Source organism: Trachurus trachurus, assembly GCF_905171665.1.
Source record: "Trachurus trachurus genome assembly, chromosome: 13".
Classification (NCBI taxonomy): Eukaryota; Metazoa; Chordata; class Actinopteri; order Carangiformes; family Carangidae; genus Trachurus; species Trachurus trachurus.
In genome coordinates, this window is record NC_139892.1 from 6,699,190 (window position 1) to 6,723,283 (window position 24,094).

At 41.7% G+C, this 24,094-nt stretch overlaps 1 protein-coding gene across 2 annotated transcripts in view; it reads right to left on the reverse strand.

Annotated features, from left to right (window-relative positions):
- The window catches only part of LOC310995820 (alpha-2-macroglobulin), a 45,394-nt gene extending 22,045 nt beyond the window's left edge, over nt 1-23,349 (reverse strand). For both annotated transcript variants that reach the window (XM_083984966.1, XM_083984965.1), the window contains exons 1-17: nt 23,150-23,349; nt 19,868-20,048; nt 18,683-18,839; nt 14,982-15,034; nt 13,130-13,150; nt 12,107-12,275; nt 11,300-11,384; nt 9,963-10,077; nt 9,742-9,856; nt 9,533-9,642; nt 7,517-7,672; nt 7,191-7,424; nt 6,166-6,229; nt 4,378-4,523; nt 2,901-3,050; nt 772-1,020; nt 82-166 (exon numbers count right to left, since the gene is read on the reverse strand). In XM_083984966.1, the coding sequence (XP_083841092.1) occupies nt 82-166; nt 772-1,020; nt 2,901-3,050; nt 4,378-4,523; nt 6,166-6,229; nt 7,191-7,424; nt 7,517-7,672; nt 9,533-9,642; nt 9,742-9,856; nt 9,963-10,077; nt 11,300-11,384; nt 12,107-12,275; nt 13,130-13,150; nt 14,982-15,034; nt 18,683-18,839; nt 19,868-20,048; nt 23,150-23,238 (2,179 nt within the window). In that variant the 5' untranslated portion in view covers nt 23,239-23,349. The remainder of the gene's footprint in view (nt 1-81; nt 167-771; nt 1,021-2,900; nt 3,051-4,377; nt 4,524-6,165; nt 6,230-7,190; nt 7,425-7,516; nt 7,673-9,532; nt 9,643-9,741; nt 9,857-9,962; nt 10,078-11,299; nt 11,385-12,106; nt 12,276-13,129; nt 13,151-14,981; nt 15,035-18,682; nt 18,840-19,867; nt 20,049-23,149) is intronic.
- Nucleotides 23,350-24,094: the final 745 nt, after the last annotated feature.

Sequence of the window (24,094 nt, forward strand, 5' to 3'; positions counted from 1 at the left end):
AACAATAATGGGACAGCAAATGGTGCACACACACACACACACACACACACACACACACACACACACACACAGGCAACATACCCATCTCCACATAGTATTGCTTCAGTTCCTGGCAGTTGTACGGTTTCTTCACGTCAGAGTTGGTCACAAGTTTGATTCCAATTTCCTAGAAGGAGAGAGAGAGATAGAGAATTCATTTTTTTTTTCTGTCACATACACCGACAATTTATCCAGCACATATTGTACATAATTGCAACCATACTCCATACTCATCAAATACACAATCCAACAACTCCAAAACGCTCTTGCACCTCTAAAACAACTCTGTGTGGTAACGTTGTGTTATTATCTCATAGCGTGGTGAATGTGCAGGTCACAACTTGTCCACCAGAGCGTTGTGGAGTTGTTGGATTGTGTATTTGATGAGTTTGATGAGGGAAACCAAGAAATCCCATGAGCCTCCGTAGCGTAGCTCTGAGCAGCTCGCGGCTCTGCTCCGCCGTTGTAAAAACAGCTTGCACCGACAATTAAAGGAACCTACTGCTATGACTATAGGGATTATGGCAATGGGCCAATTTGCCTAAATGTTGAACTATCCCTTTAACATAAAGCTGCAAAATAACAAATGGTGAAAAATTGAAGGGGGTCTAAATACTTTCTGTATCCTCTGTGTGTGTGTGTGTGTGTGTGTGTGTGTGTGTATGTATGTATGTATGTATGTATGTATTTGCAGCCTGCAACTGCTGCAAAAAAAATGATGCAATTTTCTACTTTAAAGATGCTGAAGACGTCGTTCTTCTGATTGGGCGGCCCAAAGTAGATGGAGCGCGCCGATCGACGAGCCGACCGAGGATCGACCACGACGTCCGGCTCAAGCTCTGGTTCTGGTTCTGGTTCTGGTTCAGGTTCTGGTTCGACCACGGGCACGGGCACCAGCACGGGGTAGCAGGGGTACGGCTCAGAGTCCTCCACGTCGTAGGAGTATCCCGTCAGCCGCTGCAGAGGCAGGTCGCTGTACACCTAATTTAATGTCCAAACAAAACATAATCCAGTTCAAAAAGAAATACAAGGAAATTATTTTCAGTATGTACAGAAATGAGGGTGTCTGACAACCACAATGGTGCTTATTATTATTTATTTGGGTATTATTTACCGACTTAGTTCATTTGTTGCTCTGTTCGTGTTACTTTCAGTTTGTCTTTGTATGTTTGAATGTGTTTGTATATGTTTTTAGAGAGATACAGATTAGTAATCATATGTTATAATAAATCTATATGTATATAAATATAATAATATATTAGAATAAATCCAGTTAAATAAACTCATAAATTAATTTATTGTATAGACTATAATGACTAGATAACTTGATAGATAATTTATTTTCAATTATTTTATTTTTTTGTTCATATGTTGTCTTATGTCTGTCCATTTCTGTATTATGTTTTATTTCTTTTAACATGTCCGAAATAAACTTAAACTAAACTAAACACCTGCACACACACACACACACACACACACACACAGCAGAGGAGGCACGTCGTTGTCTGGGTGATGGAGGTCCACGCAACCATGATGTGAAAAATGAAAAGTGTTACAAGACCCGCAGCGGCTCGGAGTCAGAGTCTCGTCACCTGCTCAACAAATTAACAGAAAAGATAAAACTTTATTGTCGTGAGTGAATCTTCACTCGTCGGCCGTCAGCGGGTTAAACACATGAAGGACAGGAGAGGCAGCCGTGTGCAGCTGTTCCTCTCTCAGGGTCAGTGACATATTCAAGAACCAGAAACTGAGATTTCCCTGTGTCTGAAGGTATTTAAAAGAGCAGATAAAACAGGAGTGAGTATGGAGCCTTCAACAGGCCGATGGACAACCGGACAAAATGGGATGTGTGAGTTGTTTTCTGAGCTGTTTTTTGTTTCTTCAATGTCTTAAACACCCAGACCTGATCTGACCCCCCAAAAATAAATTAAAAAGCAAATACACTTTACTCTTACTGTAGCCTATATTGTGAATATTTTATGAAGTGTTTCAAATTCAAAATTAGATTTAAAAAAAAAAATCCAGTAGTTGGGAAAAAACATTCAGAGTTCTTACTTTGTTAAATTATCAAAAGTTAATTTTATTTACTTTATCACTGTAATGGTTTAAAAACCAGGTGCAAAACATAAATGTTTATAGATTACATTATAAATGTGGTTTATTTGTAGCCTAGAAATCTAGATGCACCCTAGCAGCAGCAAATCTATTTGCTCCGTAGGTAGGTCTAGAAACGAGCCATAGGAACTTTTTGAGTCTCGAACACCGTTTGCGTTCACCAATCACAGCGCTCAGCGCTCTATCTGTTTAGAGAGTCGTTGGGCGGGCTTAACGCCATGACGACATACATTTTAATGGCTTTTCAGGCTAAGGTCATCCTGCTCTTTGCTCTGATTGGTCGTAGCGCTACCCTGTTGGTGCAGAGGCAGTTTGAAAGACAGCCTTCATCCCGCCCCCTGGATTGAGCCCGTTGCCAGACTAGACATGTTAATGATATAGTCTGGCTTGTCAGGCTAGTATATTTGACCAGTTTGAATCTAATTTAAATCACATTTTGTTGCTGAATCCACCAAACTGCTGCGATCAGAATAATCCTGAAGTTTTGGATCAAAGTTTTCCTGATCAAAAAGTTTTGAACAAAACGAACTGAGAGTTTGATCACATAATCTGGTCCGATCTCAGAATCCGTTTTTAGTTTTGATCAACACATTTTCAAGATTTGATCTGATCCATTATCATAAAATCCAATCAGATTAACTTTGAACAGGTTCGACTGAGTCCTCGTGTTTGGGGGCTGAATTATTATTCCCACTTTTCTCATCTCTGTGTGTGTGCGTGTGCGTGTGCGTGCGCGTGCGCGGTACCTGTTTGGTGCTGATCTCCGGCTCGGTCTGCAGCAGCAGGACGCTCTGGTCGATGGCTCTGACTGAACAGAGGGAGCGAGGCGAAGCCTGGAGACTCAGCGTGGTCTTCTCGGCTGGAAGACTCTGGACGGACGAGAACTTCAGAGAAACCTGCACAGGAACCAACCAGTTCAATTCAGTTTTATTTTATCTGGGTGGGACAGTGCAAGTTCATGAACAAGACTGAGTGATAGAGAATTTAGATTTTAGCCACAGGTTAATTTCCATCTGTTGTCCCATTTACAGATGTTCCCTGGAGTACAATACAATAAATAAAAACATGTTATCACGGTTATAAAATAGCAGCATTCAGTTTACAGTTCAATTTTTAAAATAACAATACACATACAATACAGTAGTACAACAGTAATGCAAAAGTGCAACCGTGTGGCCGTCTGTCCTGTTTGTCGCGCCGAGTTGTTGCCGCACGAGTTTACCCGAGTAAGGAAAATGAATTTGATTGGTCCTTATCGAGCGGGCAGGATATTCAATGCTTGGGGCGAGACCGAGCTCCGTGTGTGTGTGTGTGTTGTGTGTGTGTGTGTGTGTGTGTGTGTGTGTGTGTGTGTGTCTCAGACGTTTGATTGACGGATCCAATATCAGTGGCTGATGAATCGTGTACAGGCTGATGTATAATCCGTGCGCCTGCATTATTCAATGCAAAAAAAAATACCACACTTTCATCCCGGATTTACTCAAAAATAGAATTTTGCACAAAGTTTGGGCTACATCGTCTGATAGATGAGTTATTACACTAATGTTAGGACCCAGAGTGGGCTCAAATTCAATTTTCTTTTCTGTACACCTTTAAGTGCTTAGAATGATTCTGGTGGTCATATCTAATAGAAGTTATGTTACAATAATAGGGCTGAAAATATCAATTAAACCAGCACTAAGTAACTTTTCAACCTTCATAAAATATTTTCATAATTTTTGTGATGGTACATCGACTTACAACAAGTTGAATGACACCTCTGTCATGGCCTGAGGGGGTCTGTATCTCTTTCTCTGGCACTAAGCAGCTTTGAGGAGCATGGTAGGAACCCGGCTCTCACTTTACTTTCACTTTCACTTTTGCGAGTCACAACAAGGAGGAAACGGGCAAAACGGCACTTTAGCAATGGATTATGTTTGTGTTTTCACTTTGAAATGATCCACTGGAAACAGAAACTTAGTTTTGATGTCTTCTGTTAATTTTAATACAGGATATTTACAGGGCTTCACGCTAGTGTTCATGGGAAATGGAGTCTTCCTTCAGGTAAAACACTACCGCTTTGGTCCACAGGCGCCGCCAAACTCAACCAAAACTGAAAGTTCTTTAGTACTGCTTTAAATAATGAGCAACCAACTGGGTGGAGTCAGAAACCTGAGGTGCACAGGTCTAAGTCATTCATTATTACATGTAGAAAAATAAAATAAATGAAAAATGAAAATGCACCTTGTTGTTGAGGCAGAGCTGGATGGGGAAGTCCTGGCTGTCGGCCACGGCCTCTCCACTGGGCATCAGCGTGTAGACCACCACCTGGGCGAACGGCGCCAGGCCCGTCACCTGTCGGAGCGTCACCGACAGCTCACCTGTGTTGACTGACGGAAATGTGACACGACAAGTTTTACACATAGATACAGAATCAAAACAATTGATTAGTAAACAGTTAGATTGTGGGGTGGGAGAAAAAAATCGATTCACATAAGTATCACAAGATCTTTGACGATTTTTTTTTAAAAAATCGATTATTTATTCATTTATTTTTTTTAAATATTGTGCAATGTGCATTTGTCCGCTTTTTTTTTTTTTTTTACATACAGAGAGTCCAGGTTTTGAAAAAGGGTTTAAGTTCACTTTATAATGGAGTAGGTTAATTTATAGGCTCCTACAGTATTTGTGTGCAGATAAATGTTAAAATGTAGCAGTTTACCTCAGTCTATATCTCATTTTGTCAGAAAGGTTTCAGAAGCCTGTTTTTTCTATACTCTTTTATTTTTGCCTATTTTATGCAGTCCAGGCTTTTGAAAAGAGAGTAAACATACAGTATATTGCTGCTGAATAAATCTTAAAAGACTGATTTGTATTTTTTGGGGACATATGGTTCCTGGAATAGTCTGTAGACAATCATAATCATTCAACTGTTTCACTCGTGTTAAAAATGCAGACTAAGGGTGTATTCACACCTGTAAATGTTAAAATGATACATTGTTTCATTTTTCAGTTAGTGCGGTTGCGTTCACACCTGCTTTTTGTCACTCGGGACCAAACTTGGAGAACGTCACGTCTCCATGACTACCGGTTGGAATCTGGAAGCGCTGATTGATAAAACTTTCATGATGGAGACTCCATTAGGGCCGGTTGTTAGTAGCTCTGGTCATTTATTTCTATATTGTTTGCATGTATTACTCTGTTTGGTACTTCCGGCTGGTTTCCGGTTGCGTTCACCCAGCTCGGTCCCGTTAGTTCCCGGTTAAACGTTAAACACGGACCTCTGCTGCTGCAGCTCGGTAATCAGCTGCTCCGCGGACCCGAGGGATGGACCCGCCGACCTGTCCGGTGTCTGAGAGGACTCAGCGGACACGCACCGACCGGCTGCCCCGCTGCTGCTGCTGCTGCTGCTGCTGCTGCTGCTGCTGCTGCTGCTGCTGCTGCTTCGTTTGTGGGGACAGAGCTCCGCAGCACCGGAGCACCGGGCGGTCTCCCTGCTACGTTAACCCGTTGTCAGTGACTACGGGAGCCCTTTTAGCTCAAACTTGTTGAGTTCGCCTGGCAGTTGGCTCGCACCAGAGTGCGGTTGCTTTCACACCTAAACTAGTGCGCACCAGAGTTCGGCTGGAGCCGAACCGAGACCACCTCCTCAGGCCGCACTAGTTTTGGTGCGCATTAGAGTGCGATTTGCTTTCACACTGACCCAAACTGGACCAAATTTAGGGTGCACTAACACTGCAGGTGTGAATACACCCTAAAAATCAAGAAAATCAGCAATATCGTAGAATCACAATTTAAATCGAAACGGCATCCAAAAAATCGTAGAAGAATCGAATCGGGAGAAAAGCGTATCGTCCCAGCCCTAGTAGATTGATAGATTTACTTTATCTTAAACTGGGGATTTCTTCTGTTACAGCAGCGATAGACGCACATTATACAACAAATTAAATAGAATAAAGTTTATACAAAGGAAACCACATATAAAGATACAACAATAAAGTCAATTGGATCAATAGTAGGTTTAGTTTGTACCTGTTCCTGCTTTAACAGTGACTGGGATCCGTCCATGCTGCACAATCCCACCTCTGGACATCACCTGGAAAGAAAAGACAACACAGACATTTAATGTGTTGGTTTAAATATTAAAGAAAAGTTAATTAGTTTGATTTATTTAAACTCATGATCAGTGAACTAAGGCATGGCTGATTTACAGTGCAGACCAACAGGACAAATATACAAACCAAGACAGAGAAGAAAATAAAGATATAAATCAATATATACACAGTAAAATACAGGAAGCGGATCAGGAAAAACAGAGGAAAGGACATTTGTGATTTATGATTTTAAATGAATGAAAGGGACAAGTGACTTTAGCTTTAAAGGGATAGTTCAACATTTTGGCAAATAGGCCCATTGCCATAATCCCTATAGTTTTAGCAGTAGGTTCGTTACCTTTAGTTGTCGGGTCAAGCTGTTTTTAGAACGGCGGAGCAGAGCCGTGAGCTGCTCAGAGCTACGCTACGGAGGCTTGTGGGATTTTCTTGGTTTCCCTCAACAAACTCATCAAATACACAATCCAACAACTCCAAAATGCTCTTGCACCTCTAAAACAACTCTGTCTGGTAACGTTGTGTTATTATCTCATAGCGTGGTGAATGTGCAGGTCACAACTTGTCCACCAGAGCGTTTTGGAGTTGTTGGATTGTGTATTTGACGAGTTTGATGAGGGAAACCAAGAAATCCCATTGGCCTCCGTAGCGTAGCTCTGGAGCAGCTCACGGCTCTGCTCCGCCGGTCTAAAAATAGCTTGCACCGACAATTAAAGGTAACGAACCTACTGCTATGACTATAGGGGTTCTGGCAATGGGCCAATTTGCCAAAAGTGTTGAACTATCCCTTTAAGGTTGTCTGAAGATCTGAAGAATGTATTGGTTATATCTCAGTTTTTAGTGAGCGAGCATCATCAGTAAAAAACGTTTTCAGATTCAGTGGATTGGACTTTGCGTCACTGTGAGCGTCTCTGAGCCCTCAGCGGCCCGTAACCCCGTCACACGTACCAGGTAGAAGAAGTCGAGGACTTCCTGTCCCGTCTTTAGCTCCTCCCCTGCGATGATGTACTGCGCGCGCACGGTTGCGTCCTTGTCGCAGGAGATCTCTCCGGCCTGCATGAGCTTCAGGAAGCTGCTGCTCTTGGAGTAAAAGGCCGTGACGTGGTGATGGGCCGACCGGTAGCTGGGTCGACGCACGTTGCGCTCGAACGTCTCAAAGTCCTCCGTCTTCTTTGTGCTTGCCTGATTGACGGGAACAGGTAGAAAGGTAGAATTCAAGTTACATTAATCAGATATTGATTATAAAACTGATTGTGAACTGAGCAGGAACCGACCCTGAGAAGTTCAGAGGACTTCCAGAGGGACGTGTCCAGAGAAAACGAAGCCATGCCGCTCTTGTCCGTCCTGAGGGTTTCGTTCTGTGCATCGCCGACAAACAGGTACACCAGCTCATCGGCGACAGGTTTGTTGCCCGGACCGACCACATTCACCTGCAGACAAGACAAGTGGGGACACACAAGCTAAGCCACATCATCAGGGTTTGTATCCTCTGGGAGCTTGAGTGTGACAGGAAAAGCTAATAAAACATCTGATAATTGAAATAAAGGTTCATGTTCTGAGGAGCATGGAAGTCAACCGTGTTGTTGGGTTGAGTTCAAACCTGATATGTAATAAGTGCTACCAGATACTGGGCTCTTGGTAGCACTCAAAGAAGGTTGGTTATGATCAGATATCAACCTCTGGGGACCATGAATACTCACAGAAAACGTCATGGTTATTGGTCTACAAACTGTCAGGTGACCTTGGTACAGTATGGGTGTTGGTTTAGAGTAAATGTTGACAAATTGTATTTCTATGTGCCACCAAAGAAACGATGATTCGTCTACTGAGGACCATGAATAACGACACCATTTTTCATAAGTTCATGTCTATCAGGGTGGATGGTGGAGCTATTTTGAGGATCCAGGGAACATAGTCCCTTCTGACGTGGGTGAACAGTGGAACTACGTAACTTTAGAAAAACAGTGGAAAAGTTTGGGCACCACTGGTCAAAGTTTATGTCAATGTGAACAGTTAATCAAGTGGAAGATGAAATGATCTCCAAAAAGGCAAACATGAACATGCACTCTTGCAATATCAGCGTATTATTTAGTTATCTAAGGTTTCAGAGTGAAAAAGGGAAACAAAGCAGCAGCCTGCAACAGAATGGGAAACCCAGGAGACTGGAGCTCTCAGATAACTTTGACAAAGGTATCAGACAAGATATTTACACACCAACCATACTAACTATGCAGGGGGGGCAAACCTTTTCCTTTTCTATTATTTTGAAAATGGAAAAGATGAAAATATATATATATATATATATATATATATATATATATATATATATATATATATATATATATATATATATATATATATATATATATATATAATGTTTAACGCATATCTGTAACTTCATGTCTTTTGGAGATCATTTCATCTTCCACTTGCTGAACTGTTCACACTGAGTCTTTGAAGCGGAGGAGAGTGCACACTGGCGTTGATGAGGTGCTCACAAACGAAAAATAGACAGAGGAAAAAGGATGTGGCACACTCAGCCTCAGATGCAAAAATTTTATTATCCCTGACGAAGTTAGGAGGGTTTTTAAACACAACTTTATTAATACATTTTTTGCATCTAAGGCTACGAGTGTGCCACATCCTTTTTCCTCTGAACTGTTCACACTACACTGCAAAAACTCAAAATCTTTCCAAGAATATTTGTCATATTTCTTGTCAAAATGTCTCATTTCTAGTCAAAACTAATCTCTTAAAATGAGACTCATCACCTAAAAATAACTTGTTTTTAGATAATTTTCACTTGTTTCAAACTAATTTTCACTTGAAATAAGTAGAAATATCTACCAGTGAAAGCAAGTTTTTTTGTGCTTGTAATAAGAAAGAAAAACTTGCCCCACTATCAGATTTTTCTACTTATTTCAAGTAAAAATATGCTTGAAAGAAGAAAAAAGTGTCAAAAACAAGCTACTTTTTATGTGGTTTTACGTATTTGTTTTGACTAGGAATGACATTTTGACTAGAAATAAGACAAATATTCTTGGTAAGATTTTGAGTTTTTGCAGTGTAACAGAAACTTTGACCAGGGGTGCCCAAACTTTTGCATGTCATTGTAATTGTTTCATTGATAAGTCAAACAGCAAATGAAGCGAAAACAAAAAGATAAAAAAAAAGGTCAGTGATCAATAATTCTTAATCTGGACTCAAGTAAGCGAGCTGATCAATTGACATCGAACACAACATGAACCACATGAATACAAAATTAAACTGTAGCTCCCGGTGCCAGTTACCTTTCCCTCGAATGGAATACCAGGTTTGTACGCTGCAGGAACGTCCTCAAAGGTGACGACCCGGATGCTGCTGCTGAAGCTGGTCTGAGCGCTGCCTTTAAGAACCACTCCTACATGGTAATAAACACAAAATATTTGGTAGGCTACATCTCATCGTGAAATGCTCATAATTACAAAAACGAATGGCATCTGACATCCAGTCGACCTACCGGTGCCAAACTCTTCTATTTCAGCGGTCACATCAAAATTGTCGTCATACATGGTCTTATCGGGGGAAAACTCCGTCACGTTCACGATTTGCGTGGCACAACCGCTTTTATCCGTCTGGGAGAGATTGCGACAAGGGTGTTAGTCAAATTAAAATAATAATTAAATAATTATATTGGTAAAAGGGGAGAGTTATATCAGCATTTCACACTGGAATACTCACAGTCAGTTGGTAAGTCTTGCAGATCATATCTTGTGTACTATACCAGTAAAACCGGGCGGGTAATCTACAAAACTCTGCTTTGACCGAACCAATGACTGGTTTCCCGTAGGTGTATCTGAAACGGCACAAGAACAGTTGATTTTAGTTGAGTTCAACCATTTTAGCATAGCATGTACCCAGATCAAGTGTGACGGGAGAACGCAACAAACAGAAACTGAGCGGCAGGTGGGCGCCGTCACAGTTAGTTAGTTAGACAGATAATACATCTTCCTCTGCAGTGGACTGATTTAACAGAACCTGAGCAGGTCTGTGCTTCTGTTTTGGAGGTGAGTAAATGTTTACTATCCATTGCAATCCATTTAATGTAGTTATAGAGCGCATAGAAAAACAATTAACCACTGATAAACCAGGAAGTGCTTTGCAAAAGAGGTAAGTACATAAAAACAACATTAATTAAAATATAAATTCACACCAAACAAAAGCACAAAAACTGAGATGTCATATTTACTTAAAATTGAGCCAAGGGGAAGTTAACACAATGAAAAAAGTATCGGTCCAAGGATAGAGCCTTGGGGGACGCCTTGGCTAAGTGGCTAGCCAATTAGCCAGCAAATTAATTAGCCTTCAGTTAGCATTAAAGCATCCAGACCATAATAGATCCATGGTCTCTGCATCCAGCTGTGCTAATGATGCGCTACTCTCCATAACTATTAGCCCAACATGCAGTTACGTTACTGTGACGGCACAGAGGCTACGTCCATCTAAATCGTCTAAAGTTGTAACTACAAGCAGATCAATAAAAGGAGAAAGAGCTAAAGCTAAAAAGCAACAGATGACTCTGCAAATGTTGACATGAATAATGAAGATCTCAATGTTCACATTAACTAGCGAGCTAGGGCTAGTTAGCCTGATAGCTTCATATTTCCAGGTAGAAAACAAACTTAACAGATAAACAGGTTTTCAGGTTGACAGCTAACGCTACGTGGGCTCTTAGAAAACTGACAAACTGTCCAGTTGGACGGCGCTGTAGCTACACACTGTGACGTTGTCAGTAATTAGCACAGCGTGGTAATTGATAACCACCTAGCAGTGTTGCTGCTGCTGAACCGTTGCCATGAGAAACACCCACTCAGAAGACACCGTTTCCTGAAATGGTTTTTATCCTTTTAACAAAATAAGAAAATATAAAGAGTATATCAATATCATAAATATACAGTATCACTGTAATTTGTTTCCTCGTACATAAAAGTGAGGAGAATTCAGTTGGCTGTGTGGTGTGTGATGTCGTCCATGCTCCACATCACAGCCCCTCCACTGGTTTTAAATGGGTCACTCACTTTCCACAGATCTGCATCGTTGCCTCTTTGTCCAGGATGCTGATCACACTGGGAAGGTGAACCTTCACCTCATACTTTGGCAAAACTAAAGCAAAAATAAAAAGTCACATCAGTCAAAACCAAATGCACAAACATCAAAACGTGTCAATGTTTAAAGGGATAGTAGCATTTTTTTTAAAGTGGGGTTGTATGATCTACAAATAGCCCCTAAGTACTTTAATTGCAGTAGAAGACTCTTTGCACTCCTCCCGTTCGCAACGCCAGCCCATAGCCCTGCCCAGAGATTTACAACATACAGTGTTGTGAATGGACCCAAATAAACGGCCTATTTTCGTGGCCTAAAAGAGGTTTTACGTGAAAAAAATACACAGTTCCATTGTTCACTATAGTATAATTTTTTCCAGCCCTTCAAAGTTTAGGAAAAACGCAGTTTTTATCCCTCCGCCCAGGGTTAGCGCCCGCTGATCAGCAGTTGGTTAGGTCCAAATAAAAACTGCGTTTTTCCTGCACTTTGAGGGGCTGGAAAAAATTATATTATAGTGAACAATGGAACTGTGTTTTTTTCCCCCCTGGTAAAACCTCTTGTAGGCCACGAAAATAGGCCGTTTCTTTGGGTCCATTCACAACAATGCATGTTGTAAATCTCTGGGCAGGGCTATGGGCTGGCGTTGCTAACGGGAGGAGTGCAGAGAGTCTGCTACTGCAATTAAAGTACTTAGGGGCTATTTGTAGATCATACAACCCCACTTTTAAAAAAGATGCTACTACCCCTTTAATATTAAAATGTGAGACGTAGTAGGTCAACACCATATTCTTTGACGTCGAAGCTGTAGCCTATTTGTTCTCCTTTGTCCGTCGTGGCAGAGATTTGGTAGGTTCCCTGTGGAGCCTCAGGAATGATGGGGTGGGACAGATCGAGGATGCCACCGTCGATGGACTTGTCCAACCACTGGGCAATGCGATTTGAATTAGGATCCTACAAAACAACAAAGAAGGAGGCAAATTTATTGACAGCTGATCAATTTTGTCCAGAATCATCATGTGATTCTATCAAATCAAAAGATGTGTTCAAGAAAAACTCATGATTTCAGCCCAGTCCATATAGCTTTCAGCCCCCTTAAATAGATGATAGGGGTCGTTTTATTAATTAAACAACTATAGGTTTAAATACCTTTAAGCATCCTAATCATTTTTAAATAAATAATGCATTTCCAAGTTGTTCATTATCATTATGTTGTGTCTTTATTAGGGGTGGGAGAAAAAATCGATTCACATAAATATCGATTTTATTTTTTCAGAAATCGATTTTTTTTTTCTTTTTCCTTGAATTTTTTTAAATATTAAGCAATGTGCATTTGTTAGCCTTTTTTACATACAGAAAGTCCAGGTTTTGAAAAGGGTTTAAGTTCACTTTATAATGGAGTATGTTAATTTATAGGCTTCTACAGTATTTGTGTGCAGATAAATGTTAAAAATGCAGACTAAAAATCGAGAGAATCGGCAATATCGTAGTAGCAATTTAAATCGAATCGCCATCCAAAAAAATCGTAGAAGAATCGAATCGGGAGAAAAGCATATCGTCCCAGCCCTATGTCTTATGAGTCATGTCCACTCCAATCAATTGTACCCCTGAATGATTCGATCCAGTACTTGGACTTTAAACACCTTCAATCCGTCACTTTACCTGCCAAATAAGGTGCATAATATAGCAGATAACAGTAAACCCGCAGGTTCGATTCCAGTCAGGGACTTTTACTGAACGTCATAACCTCTCTCCTTACAGCCTCTACAATATAATGGTTTCTCTGAAGTCAGATAAACACGACTCACCTGCAGCTCCACGATTTTGTACTGAAAAATAATAAAGAGAAACGATTAAATGTAAAACTTGCACAATAAACACAACATGGAATTACAATACATTTTCCCCATTCAACTTGATGGGAATGGGGAATTTTGTGAATCTTTCTTATTATAAGCTTTATTTAAACTTGGAAATATATTGGAGGAGCAACCTCGTTTGCAATATAGCCGAAACATTTGAGGAAGACATAACACAAAATGCTTGAAACATATCAAGCCTATCTGAAATCTGAAATACCAAAAAGTAAAGTGACAAAGATAAATTGAAAACAGAGAAGTCTAGTTAGAAACAAGAGCAGTTGGAGGTAAAATAAGATGCAGTTATGGATTTAATCTTGCAAAACACAGATAAACTACAATATTAAAAAATAAGTGTGGTTTTAAAGGGATAGTTCAACATTTTGCCATTGCCATAATCCCTATAGTCATAGCAGTAGGTTCGTTACCTTTAATTGTCGGTGCAAGCTGTTTTTAGAACAGCGGAGCAGAGCCGTGAGCTGCTCAGAGCTACGCTACGGAGGCTAATGGGATTTCTTGGTTTCCCTCATCAAACTCATCAAAATACACAATCCAACAACTCCACAACGCTCAAGTTGTGAGCTGCACATTCACCACGCTATGAGATAATAACAGAACGTTACCAGACAGAGTTGTTTTAGAGGAAAATTCATGCAAAACCGATGATGTGCGTTGCCTTCAGAACAGTTTTTCATCAACAGTCTCTGTATTTCCCTCTAAAACAACTTTGTCTGGTAACGTTGTGTTATTATCTCATAGCGTGGTGAATGTGCAGGTCACAACTTGTCCACCAGAGCGTTTTGGAGTTATTGGATTGTGTATTTGATGAGTTTGATGAGGGAAACCAAGAAATCCCATGAGCCTCCGTAGCGTAGCTCTGAGCAGCTCGCTGCTCTGCTCCGCCGTTCTAAAAATAGCTTGCACCGACAATTAAAGGTAACGAACCTACTGCTGCTATGATGATAGGGATTATTATGGCAATGGGCCAATTTGCCAAAATGTTGAACTATCCCTTTAAAGTTGTGGCTCACTGGCATCAGTCTCAGTCTGAGAAAGTTTTTTCTTGAAATAAACAGAAAAAGAGGAAGAAGAGCTGTGTGGTTTACTGTTTATACGATCTGTGTCAGTGTGTAGAAAAAAGAAAAAGTGTAAAAGATGATGCAAGAGACCTTAGATAATTTTACACACACACACACACACACACACACACACACACACGCATACACACACTTAAATATTTCATTCATGTAGCTGAGATGAAGTGTCAGAACAGGCAGATGGATTATATGTCAGTGTAGAAACATTTAGAGTTTCTATCTCACAGCTTTGACGTCTTTCTACCTGATGGGATTTACCACCACTTTCCTCCGCTCGTGTGATATCTGAATGGATTTCATAGTCGCTGCAGTTTGTGCCGTTGTGTTTCTCATCACAAACACACACACACACACACACACACACACACACACACACACACCGGAAAAGGGCCTTGAGCCCATATTGATTCAGATGTTTGGGTCAAATGCAGTGTGTGCCAAATGAACTCTGACAGCATGTTTATCACACTACTCCACACAGCGCTTCACACCCACGCTGTCTTCAAAATCAACAAACAGCCCTCCTTTCACCTCCCACTCTCCTGAACCAAAATAGACCTCACTCTTCACATTCAACTGACTGCTTGGTGCAAAGCACGCACACACACACACACACACACACAATACAAAGTTCACTGGCAGGAATTATTGCAGACAGTCACACAATTACACAGAGAATCAGAATAAAATAAATAAAAACTTACCACTCGGGCCACAGGGATGAAGTTGGTATCGATGGAGACGATGCGGAACTGGACTTTAGAGAGAAAAAAAAAAAGAAAACATCACCATCAACTCACAACGTTGTGCGACATGTGCAGGAACATGTGACGGCAAACAAACGGGATCCCACAGTAAACCAGGTTCTCCACAGCCGGCGTGGGATTAGCAGAGAAATCTGTTGTTTGCTTTATGATTAGCTTCTGCTCGATGACTTACACTCCTTAAGTGGAAGGATAAATTCCTCCAAGCTTTTGTTGTAGACTGTGGATTTAAAAGATCTTACACACACACACACACACACACACTATTTGACATTGTAGAAGATTCATTATATTGTGAGAGGGTGTGTGCTAATTCCATGTAATTCTTTAACCCAGTGGTTTTTGTCAAAGTGGTCACATTAAAATGAAATACGGCTGAAATAAATAATAAATCTCCCTCATTTTTGTACTTTTGAACTCAAATTAAACACAAGAATCTGTCTGCCTTCAAAATAAATAATAAATAAATTAGGGACAATTGTGTTGTGCACTTATCATTCCTTTTTTATTATTATTTTGGCTGTGTTCATGTATCCGGCATGAAACTTGGCAAGATTGTGTATTTTTAGTGCTGTCAATCGATTAAAATATTTAATTGCGATTAATCTCATGAATGTCATAGTTAACGATTAATCGCAAATTAATCGCACATTTTTATCTATTCTAAATGTCCCTTTAAGTATTAAGAACGACACGTTAACAAAAAATTGACGCTAGTATTTTTATATGATCTTGTTATTTCCAGCTTAGCGCCTACAGAAAGTCTAAAAATGCACCTGTACTGTGAAGCTCCATTGAAACCCATTGATGTCACTAACATTAAAGCATAATTACATTTATTTTATTATATCTGGGTGTCAATCGGACCATTTGCCTTGGAATTGATCTATTTTATTACGTCTCCACCAGCTCGGCATTCTGGGACATGAAGTTACATCATGGGACATTAGAAAACACCAATCCTTAAAATATAACTAGATAAAGTAGGCTGAACCAGTGTCTGAAACTTTTTACATGGTTATATTAATATTAATGGTCTCAAACGCCACACGGAGCAAAATTAAAGGAGAGAGAGCGAGAGGGGGAAAAAGTAAAAATCAACTCAACCCACTTTTTCTTCCAAACAACCTCACGAAGAACTGTTGAGGAACAGCCAGCGTTCCTGAAGCTGTCAACCGGTGGCTCAGCATTATGCAGATGTGCTAAAGTAGTGCACATTTGTGCTAGTGCAGCTGAATTAGTAAAGCAGAGCAGAGAGGATAATGTGGGCTGCTGGGTGTTATCACCAGACACCTGCCGCATGGATCGCTGCAGTGCTGACAAGGAGATCGGTGGTTCGATCCCCGCCGCTTTTGCATGTGTTTTTGACCAAAAAGCAGCAAATCAGCTTCTTACTGGTTTTAAGGGGAGACACTGCAGGTGAATAGAGTAAACATTTTAACTAACAGATATCACCATGAAACTTCCCAAGTTTATCACTCACATTAAGACAAATATTTTTTGTATTACAAGTTTTGTCAAATTTTATGTTTAAATATGTAAATGGGGCAATATCTGATGAAATATGCGCTAATTTGCATACATTTCCAGAACCAAAATCTTAAAAATGGATAAAGCTACTTTCAAACTTCTTGTTTTATTTTGTTGACATATTAGAGTCAGAAGTTTTAACAGAGGAGGATTTTGGATATCTCTTTTTATCACTCTGTTAATGAGAAAATTCTGTCACCAGCCCTAAAAAAATGTTTTTAGGAATAAAATGTTGTATAAATCAGGCTGTAAATGATATATCAACAATCCCCTCTGTAAAAACCTTCAGAATATAGAAAAGGGATCAAACTGGAAGGTTTGGTGTCTGTAAAAGAGTCTTCACAGAGAACATGAGGAACATTAACAAATGTGTGCACCTCTAAACCATTAACATACATTGACGATGCAAACTATTTCGCCAAGAGGTCAGTGACCACTTAGCGGGCCGGTTTGCACGTATTTTATGGGTGAGCGAGTTTAACTTCAGTACCGCTGACAACCGCCACAAGTCGTCACTTCACCTCTCGGGTCGCTCGTGACTGTTAGTGGCTATACCGCCATTACATAAACAATGCTTCAGAGCGCTCTGTCATCTGATTGGTCAACTTCAAGGTTCACGTCGTAGGAGATGTCATACTAGGTGAGGAGATGCAAAAAATTTGAACATGCTAGACTTTCCGTAGATGCATTACCGCTGGTCTCCAGTCATGTGACACTACACGTCGTACCGTTTAAAATAAGGCCAACAGGGCGCTGTTTAGCTCAGTTGGTAGAGCACCCGCCCCATGTGTTGAGGCTATAGTCCTCACTGCAGGCGGCCCCGGTTCGAATCCCGCGTCTCTACCCTCTCTGCCTCCCATTTCCTGTCTCTCTCTGAACTATACTGTCCAATAAAGGCGAAAAAATATATTAATTTTTTTTTTTTTTTTTTAATCAGGCCAGACACTAGAAATTTATCGGCAACAACAAAATCGTGTGAAAATTGGCCTAAAATTGTGTCGTCTGATCCCGCCTTTGAGCTTTACTCCGCACTCCAGTCGGAGTCTTCTCATCAGAACTCTGTCTTTGTCCCAGTTTACATGCAATGGGTAAAACTGAATAGTTGGTAACATGTCCTCCTCAACACTAGGTGGCGATATGCGTCGTTTCAGCAGGTTCATATGAATCCCTTGCAATGGGCCGGCCCAACCAGACGCGCTGACCTCGGCTGGGCTCGAGTCAAAAATACTGTATATACAAATGACTTGGGTCGGGGTCGGGCTTCCTTTTTTTCCCTCATTGAACACGTCTTCTTGCTGGTTGTACTGTGTGTTGTTTATTGTGAAATGCACTGAATCGGCGCTGACTCATCAGGTCAGGTGGGTTCAGGCCGGTTGCTATGCTACACTTTGTGTCATCTCCAGTGTTGTGAAGCATGCGCACATGAACATGGTCCAGTTTCAGTCTGATTAAGGCGAATATACATCACATCATCTGGGTGTTTTAGATGGATCTGGAGAAGTCCTGTCTACGTAGTGTCAGAGTGTCGGACTAATCAACTTAAGTCGTCCAGGTATAGATGGATTAAAACCATAATTCAGTTTTTTCAAGTGTCATGTAAACGTACTGTGTGAACTTTTACAGACTTGCTTTTGTGTGGTGTCATCTTCTTATTATTGTGTCCTATCATTTTTTATTCCCCGCCTTAATGGACCCTTACTTTCTTAATTGGTTCTACTTTTAGACTCAACTCCACTGTTTACTTTATCTCACTGTTTTACACTTTTGTCTGTTTTAAGTCTTATCTCTTCTCTTCTTATCGTAGCTTATCTCCTTATTTATCATGTATAACCACTGTTCTTTTTTTATCTAATTTACTGCATCCTCCATTTTAATATTTGACTTCTTTTTATTGGGTTCTTGTTTTGCCTGTGCTGTTAATGTTGTTGTTGTGTTTCTTGGCCGGTCCGTCTCCTGTGGTTTTTGTTTGTGACTTGTTTTCTGTGTTTTCTAAATGTTCATGTTGTTTTTGTCAAGCACTTTGTAAACCTGTGCTTTTAAAAAGGTGCTATATCAATAGAGTTACTATTATTATCATCATGATGATTAAGGTTTAGCTCGAGGACACCTACCGGTCTGCCCAGGCTTGTAGATGGGTTTATCAGTCTGGATGACGTGCATGAAGGACGGAGGCTCGATGGCGACTTTGGACGTTTTGGTCATGGCGCCGTTCTCGCCCTGGACCGTGACCTTGATGTTGGCCACCGTTCTGCTGAGCACCGCCGGGACCTGCAGCATCAGGAGAAAACACAACACATCACATCTGTCGGGCAGCACCGGGACCTCGGGGTCATTTGAAAGTCCAGGAGGAAGACGGAGGAAGGAAGGGGATGATGCTTTTAAACTCTGTTTCATGCAGAAGCAGAATGAGCTTTTCTCTCTCTGCAGTGAAAACATCTGTCAGCTATAACGCAATAGAAAAACACCTTGGAAGCAAATCCATGTGATGTTGAGCAATAACCGACCCCCACCACTAACACAAAGCTAATTATGAAATGCTGTCATACTTGTAAAGCATATGTTTTCACTTACTAATGGAGCGGCCATTACATAACAGATACTGGAACCATGTCCAAAATTTGCAAAGGGCGTTTTTTTTTTTCCTTCTTCTTACTTCTTGTTTTTTCTATCAGTGTGTGTGTGTGTGTGTGTGTGTGTGTGTGTGTGTGTTGTGGGATTGGTGGTAGGGGGCAGAGGATGTTTTCCAGAGGAATGCTAGGTACATAGCTCGCCTCTGGCAGAAAGCAGCCTTTGTTTTAGCGGCAGACAAACAAATTCCAGAGCGGGCCAGCAGCCGGCTGCGGGGCCAAAACACTGGGGGACCGAAGGGGAAGCGAGCTGCTATCGTCATAGGAGCCGATTGGGGCCGTCGGGTCGGTTCACATCAATATGTAGCGAAGGGCCTCTCCGAGTTGCATAACAGCGACCAACGGTGTGACAGAAACCAGAGCAGTAATTTTGCAGAGAGAGCCATTGGCGTTGACAGCCTCGGTCACGGCGCCGGCCGGATAATTAGGTACATAATGACGCCAGGATTTGTGCCATTAGTTTTAATGGAGGGCCCAGAGGGTGAGGAGAGAGGGAAAAGTGCCTGGAAACTCCACTACAGACTTAAGACACACATTTGTTTTCTGCTCCCATCAACCTTCCTGCAACTAGGAAAAAAAAAAAACCACAAAGCAAATAGACTGAAATATCACATCCCTCCTGCAAATTGCAAAACAGTGTGAGTGTGTGTGCGTTTGTGTGAGTCAGACCTGGAAGTTGATGCAGCGGTAGAAGTCCTCTTTGACGGCCTCCGTTAGCACGACGGAGTTCACAGACTTCACCTCCATGACGACCTGCAGGGAGACGGGCTCCGTGGGGCCGTGGATGTGGGCGCACAGGGTTTCCTGTTTGCCCCCCGTCAGGCGGGAGCTCATGGTCACGGCATAAATCCTGCAGGTAGAGGAACGGACCGGGGGTCAGGACGTTAGCAAGTGAACACAGTGGAAGGTAAAGACCTGAGGCGACGTTTCTCAGGAGCTGGTGGAGACCAAAACTGAGACAAAAGGCTGCAAAAATAATGTTGCTACATATCAGACAACTGTGTGCTAACCAGGTAGCATCCTCGTAGCAGCTGCAGTTCCTCTAATGTCCACTAGAGTGCGTCTCCGATTCCCAGTGACTTCCATGTTAAAATGAAATAAAAATGTTTACAGCCTGCACTGCAAAAACTCAAAATCTTACCATGAATATTTGTCTTATTTTTAGTCAAAATGTCTCATTTCCAGTCAAAACTAATGTTATTCTACATAAAATAAGACTCATCATATAAAAAGCAGCTTGTTTTTAGTCACTTTTTACTTCTTTCAAGCATATTTTCATTTCAAATAAGTAGAAGAATCTGATAGTGGAGCAGGTTTTTCTTTCTTATTACGAGCACAAAAAACTTACTGCAAATTTTTCTACTTATTTCATATGAAAATTAGTTTGAAACAAGTGAAAATGATCTAAAAACAAGTAAATTTTTAATGTGATGAGTCTTATTTTAAGTGGAAACAAATAACTTTTGACAAGAAATCAGACATTTTGACAAGAAATAAGACAAATATTCTTGGAAAGATTTTGAGTTTTTGCAGTGTGGTACGGATGTGACTATATCAGACAACTGTGTGCTAACCAGGTAGCATCCTCGTAGCAGCTGCAGTTCCTCTAATGTCCACTAGAGTGCATCTACGAATCCCAGTGACTTCCATGTTAAAATGAAATAAAAATGTTTAAATGTTTACTACCTGGTACAGATGTGGCCGATGTTGTCTGTTCTGCCCTGAGTGGGTTTCGAACCTGGGTCTTCAATGCTAACCGTTTCGCCAAGAGGTCAATGACCACTTGGCAAGCACGTCTTTTATGGGAGAGTGAGTTTAACTTCAGTACCGTTAACCGCCACATGCCGTCACTTCTCCTCACTGGTACCTCATGACTGTGGCTAAACCCGCGGACCTCCGTTACACTAGCATGTGAACACAATGGAAGTAAAGACCTGAGGCGACGTTTCTCAGCAGCTGGTGGAAACCAAAACTGAGACAAAACATAATGTTGCTCTATATCAGATAATGTGATAACCACGTCTCGTCCTCGTAGCAGCTGTAGTTCCTCTAATGTCCACTAGAGTGCATGTCCAGTCTCCACAGTGTTAAAATGAAATAAACATGTTTACAGCCTGGTACAGGATTATGTTTGGTCTTTACGACAATTACGCATTTACGTTTTATTAAAAAGGCACAAAATTCTGCATAATTAAGGGGCGTGGCTACTTTGAGTGACAGATTGGATATGGCCTATACGTCCATTTTTATTTAAGTTTTAAGTGAGTAACTTTTATTTCTACAGCACTTTTTACAGATAAAATCACAAAGTGCTTTACAATAAAGTGCAAAGTGGCAAAATAACGTAATCCAAATAGCTTAACACATAAATACAACACATAAAAATATGAAAGCATACCAATAAAATTATATATCCGAGGCGACCAATCAACTACAAGCTCCAAATAAAAGTGTCTGTCCATGCTGCTGCTGACACACCAATTTGAAAAAGTGAATTTACGACAAAAGCTGTGCAGCAAGTGGCCAGTTGGAGCCACTGCAGGTTTAAACATACTTTTTTTGTATTTGTACCATGTTTGTAAAAGATCAGTCACAGAACCTGAGGTGAAAGTTTGATATTAAAACTTTTCCTAGTATCTAAAGTCAGTGTGTTGTCAGTCAGTAGCTCTTTTGACAACAGTGAAAACAGACAACAGTGTTTTGAGATGAGTGTTTGGTTTGCAGCAGCTGCCAATGATAAGTAAAGGACACATTTAATTGAGTTGTTGTTGTTGCTGTTGAGCTTATTGATGCTGCTGTTTGTGCCGGAGAGGAAGTGGAACCAGAGTCACTGGACTCTGACATCAGAGTGTGAAAGACATCAGAGACATGACGGGGTCACACCGGGCCGAGGAGGAGCACCGATACAGAGGCTGACACAATCTCTCTGTGTGTGTGTGTGTGTGTGTGTGTGTGTGTGTGTGTGTGTGTGTGTGTGTGTGTGTGTGTGTGTGTGTGTGTGTGTGTGTGTGTATTTTACCCTTTAGCCTCAAATCAACATCATGGTGACGTCACTTCTGATTGGTTCATTTATTAACCAAATAAACTCTTCATCAATCAATCAATCAATCAATCAATCATCTCCCACTGTTTCACTTCAGTGTCCAGATTATTTTTTATCAGATTATGAAGATTAAAGGGATAGTTCAACATTTTGTCAAATTGGCCCATTGCCATAATCCCATACAGGCAAATGCAGAAACTGCCCCCGACAGGAACGCGCATGAATTTACCTCTAAAACAACTGTGTGGTAACGTTGTGTTATTATCTCATAGCGTGGTGAATGTGCAGGTCACAACTTGTCCACCAGAGCGTTTTGGAGTTGTTGGATTGTGTATTTGATGGGTTTGATGAGGGAAACCAAGAAATCCCATGAGCCTCCGTAGTGTAGCTCTGAGCAGCTCACGGCTCTGCTCCACCATTCTAAAAATAGCTTGCACCAACAATTAAAGGCAACAACCCTACTTAGGGATTATGGCAATGGGCCAATTTTCCAATATATTGAACTATCCCTTTAATGTGGTGCTGAGTGGGAGCACAAACACAAACACACACACACTGGTGGACAACATCATCTGCACCGATTGCGTAACAGTATCCTGAGGCCAAACTCTGCCTGACGATGTCACACTAACACACACACATAGAAGTTACATCAAACAACAACAGCAACAACAACAACAACAACAACAACAAGAAAGCAAAAGCAAACAAACATTGCAACTTTTAGTCAACTTAATCACGTGCAGCTGCTTCTCCTGCAGCCTGACGCGCGCACTTGTTGTCCTGTCCTGTAGCGTGACGCACAAACTCCAAACTTTCCTGCAGCAGCAGCAGCAGCTTCTCCTTCATCACCACCACCACCACCATCCTCCTCCTCCTCATCATCCTCATTAACTTGTTGTACTCACGTGCCGTTGAGGTGAGTCGCCGCCGCCACCGCTTGCAGCAGCGCGGAGGCGAGCAGGGCCGCAGCGCACATGTGGAGGACAGGTGTCATGTCTGCAGACGGAGCAGCACCGAACCGGACTGGACCGAACCGGACTGGACAGGACCGGAGGAGAAGGAGGAGGAGGACGCACTAGGCTACTTCCTGCTGCCTGCTGCCCCTCACCACGGCCGGAGAGAGACAGAGAGACAGAGACAGAGACAGAGACAGAGAGGGAGGAGGGAGAGAGGAGGGAGGGCACCGAGTCGCTCACACGGAGGGGGCGGTGGTCGGTGGCTCGCTGTTTATACCCCCACCTACTCCCCCCTCCACACGCAGTCACTCCCCCGGACTCCGTTGGTGCTCCGCAGCCTCCTCCCTATTCCCCACAGACTTTCATTTCCCAAAAGTTGAATCACACGGTCCAGCCTGCTGCCAGAGTCCTCCTCCTCCTCCTCCTCCTCCTCCTCCAGCTTCTCCTCCTCCAGCTTCTCCTCTACTCTCTTCTTCAACTCGGAACCAACCCAGAGTCCATATGGTGGTGGTGGTGGTGGTGGGCTGGGGGCGGTGAGGGGGTGTGTGGGGGGGCTAGAGGGAGGTGAAAATACAGGAGGCATTGTCTGCAGCAGTGACCAGGCAGTTTGAGCCCAGTTGAGCAACAGCAGCAGCAGCAGCAGCTCTGCTCCCTTTGGCCTCCAGCTCCACCACACTCATCAACCTGCACCATCTCACAGGCAGCGGTGTAGTAGTCTATGTGATACTCAGGTATACTCAGTATACCCAGTACAACAAAACTATCTAACTAAAGTATGTCAATGGTTCTCAAAGTGGGAGGGTTGACAGGGTTCAAGGAGTTTTTTGACTTTTCTAATTATTGTTAGACTTTTTTTTCTTTTCTTTCTTTTTTTTTACCACATTTCATAGATTT